Source organism: Artibeus jamaicensis, unplaced genomic scaffold, assembly GCF_021234435.1.
Source record: "Artibeus jamaicensis isolate MK-2021 breed Jamaican fruit bat unplaced genomic scaffold, CSHL_Jam_final contig_1715, whole genome shotgun sequence".
In the NCBI taxonomy this organism is placed as follows: Eukaryota; Metazoa; Chordata; class Mammalia; order Chiroptera; family Phyllostomidae; genus Artibeus; species Artibeus jamaicensis.
Window position 1 is genome coordinate 1718476 of NW_026521335.1, and position 2533 is coordinate 1721008.

Here is a 2533-nt window from a genome sequence, read left to right on the forward strand (position 1 = left end):
AAGAAAGTCCAGCTCCAGCTGAGGCTGCCCAAAGTAACAGGCTCTGGGTGACCTTGACTGCCTTCCCACTGGCAGCCCAGGAACACCCTGTGGGTACAATAGTCACACATACACATCTGCACATCCTTAGTGCCTGGGTCAGGCACTTCCTGACAACTGCCCTCATCACCGGTCCTGCTGTGTGCAGTACCTACTTTGCGTTGAGAGAACAGTGAAGAAAGATGAGTCGGACAATGACGCACATAGCCAGCTATGGAGTTAAAAATGATTTAATGGGGGCAGAGCAGGGAAGAGTCACTTGATCCCCACCCCAATCACTCTTCAGATGTGCCTTGAGCAGCTAGAAGACTAGCTCAGCCAGTGAGACTTTCAGCCTTATTCAGGGGCTCAGAAGCTCTTCAGACTGAAAGTGAGGGACTTTTTAGAGGGCGTAAAGAGGGAGGGGTTATGACTCAGAGGGTTATGACAGCATGCTAATTATAAGTGGAACAGATAAGCAGAATAGGGGAGGGGATTCAGCATTCAGTGGTTGGTTCCTCAAGGGCATGGCTGTGGACCACATTACTTTTGCTTGGTCTGCTGAATTTGTGCTGGAATTACTGTTGAAGGACATGGCTCCAGAACCTTGGTGTGGCATGGCTCAGGAACCTTGGTGTGGCATGGCTCAGGAACCTTGGTGTGGCACGGCTCTGGCACCTTGGTGTGGCATGGCTCAGGAACCTTGGTGTGGCATGGCTCAGGAACCTTGGTGTGGCATGGCTCAGGAACCTTGGTGTGGCACGGCTCTGGCACCTTGGTGTGGCATGGCTCTGGCACCTTGGTGTGGCATGGCTCAGGAACCTTGGTGTGGCATGGCTCAGGAACCTTGGTGTGGCATGGCTCCTTAGTTTGGGGAACACATGGTTCCTGGGGTGGAGGTTGGCAGGGCTGTTTCACTTGCTGCTGCTGGAGCTGGGGGGGTGCGGTGCAAGGCTGCTTCTGCTGGTGGGAACTCATATTTCAGAGAAGACGGGGCCTAGAGATCAGAACAGATGGTTTAAACAGGGATTAACTAGGAAAAAAGCCACATTCAATGCTAAATAAATTTAATTTCATGACCCTTTACAAGAGTGAGCCTCATCCCTACACAGGAGTGAGCTCTGGCTATCCTTCTACAGTTGAGAGTAAAATATGCTTTGACAATTTGTGGGCCCTTTTCAGAGGAGAAGCTTAAAGGCAATTTGTTCATTGTATTTCAGTGGGATTCATTGTTCAGCTTCCTTTTTTCCCAAGAATGTCAGAGTCCTCTTTGACAAGTACCCATATTAGGTTTTTTGGAAGGCAATGTCTTAGAAATGACTGCAGTTTACTCACTCCTAGTACTACATAGTACAACCACCTGTGACTTATAACTCTATATGAATCCAAGCTCCTGCAACCACACTCTAGCCTTTGCTTACACGGTCCCCTCTGAAATGCTTTTCTTCCCATCTCTGCTGTCCAAATGCTCCTCCATCATGGTGCACATCATTGCCACCACCGAGAGCTTTCTGTGAGTGTGGCTCCCCAGAATTGCCACAGCCCTTCCCTGTCCCTTCTCCTCACACCAGTCACTATCTACTTTGTGTTTCATCTATGTATGTACATGCATTATCTTCCCTGCTAGGTTATGAGTTTCCTGAGTAAGTTCCTATGAATATGGGTATGATTTACTTGAAGTGCTTAGCATAGTGCCTTAAATACAATAAAAGGCTCAGTAGAGGTCTATCATATGAGTTAAAAATTTTATAATGAGTATCATAAACAGAGAGGACAACAGTGTTTCCAAGAGTGCTCTGGGCCTCAGCTGCAGTTGTAAGCCTGCTTTTAACTCACTGTGGGATCTTTCACAGGTCTGTGCCCTTCCCTGTCCCCCAGTTCCACAGTTGTCCACTGAGGTGGCTGGCTTAACCACCTACCAAGTTCTCTTCAAACCTAAACTGTACTTTAATTTAAAATAAAAATATCCCAGTAGTCTCATTCTCTAATACCCCTCATCAGCCCTCTTACACATTTGCCTCTGTCTACTTTCTGATAACAATAAACAAGAATTTCACATTGGTTCTAATCAGAGACTCACCTGGTACACAGAGAAGATCAGGCTTTGTGGTTGCTCTGGTATGGTGTCAAGTCAATGTCTAGCTGGCTTTTTATAAGGTGACTGAGCCCTGCCTTAAGAAAATAAAATTGCCCCAGGCCCCTCTGTTTTCTTTCCTCACCTGTTGAACATGATTCACCCCACTCCCCTCAATTACTAGTTGGCTCAGCTTTTGTGATGAAAACCACCCACTTAGTATTCTTTGGCACTGGCTGTCTGATGGTGATGTCACCTAGGCCTAATTTCCACTGCCACCTTCCTCCCCCTTAGACCCAAGTGTAGGGCTTATGTTGGGGCAGAGGTGAGCCACAGGCTTCCTGGAGGGTTTGAGTTAACCCTAGAGGGAAATCTGAGACCTTTTGTGATCTTGCCACCTTTCTGCTCTCTTCTTTCTTGTGATGTTTGTTCCTCATATTC

The 2533-nt window shown here is 47.3% G+C and overlaps 1 protein-coding gene across 1 annotated transcript; it reads right to left on the minus strand.

Moving 5' to 3' along the window:
• Positions 1-265: 265 nt before the first annotated feature.
• Positions 266-2131, minus strand: LOC119065093 (cornifin alpha-like). The gene is made up of 2 exons (XM_037167025.2): positions 2099-2131; positions 266-1015 (listed from the first exon to the last, which is right to left on the minus strand). The coding sequence occupies exon 2, from the start codon at positions 994-996 to the stop codon at positions 562-564; it is 435 nt and encodes a 144-aa protein (XP_037022920.2). The 5' UTR covers positions 997-1015; positions 2099-2131; the 3' UTR covers positions 266-561.
• Between the last annotated feature and the right edge of the window lie 402 nt (positions 2132-2533).

Bases quoted from the DNA above. Each gene is read 5' to 3' on its own strand.
- LOC119065093 (XM_037167025.2), bottom strand. From the start codon at position 996: ATGAGTTCCCACCAGCAGAAGCAGCCTTGCACCGCACCCCCCCAGCTC.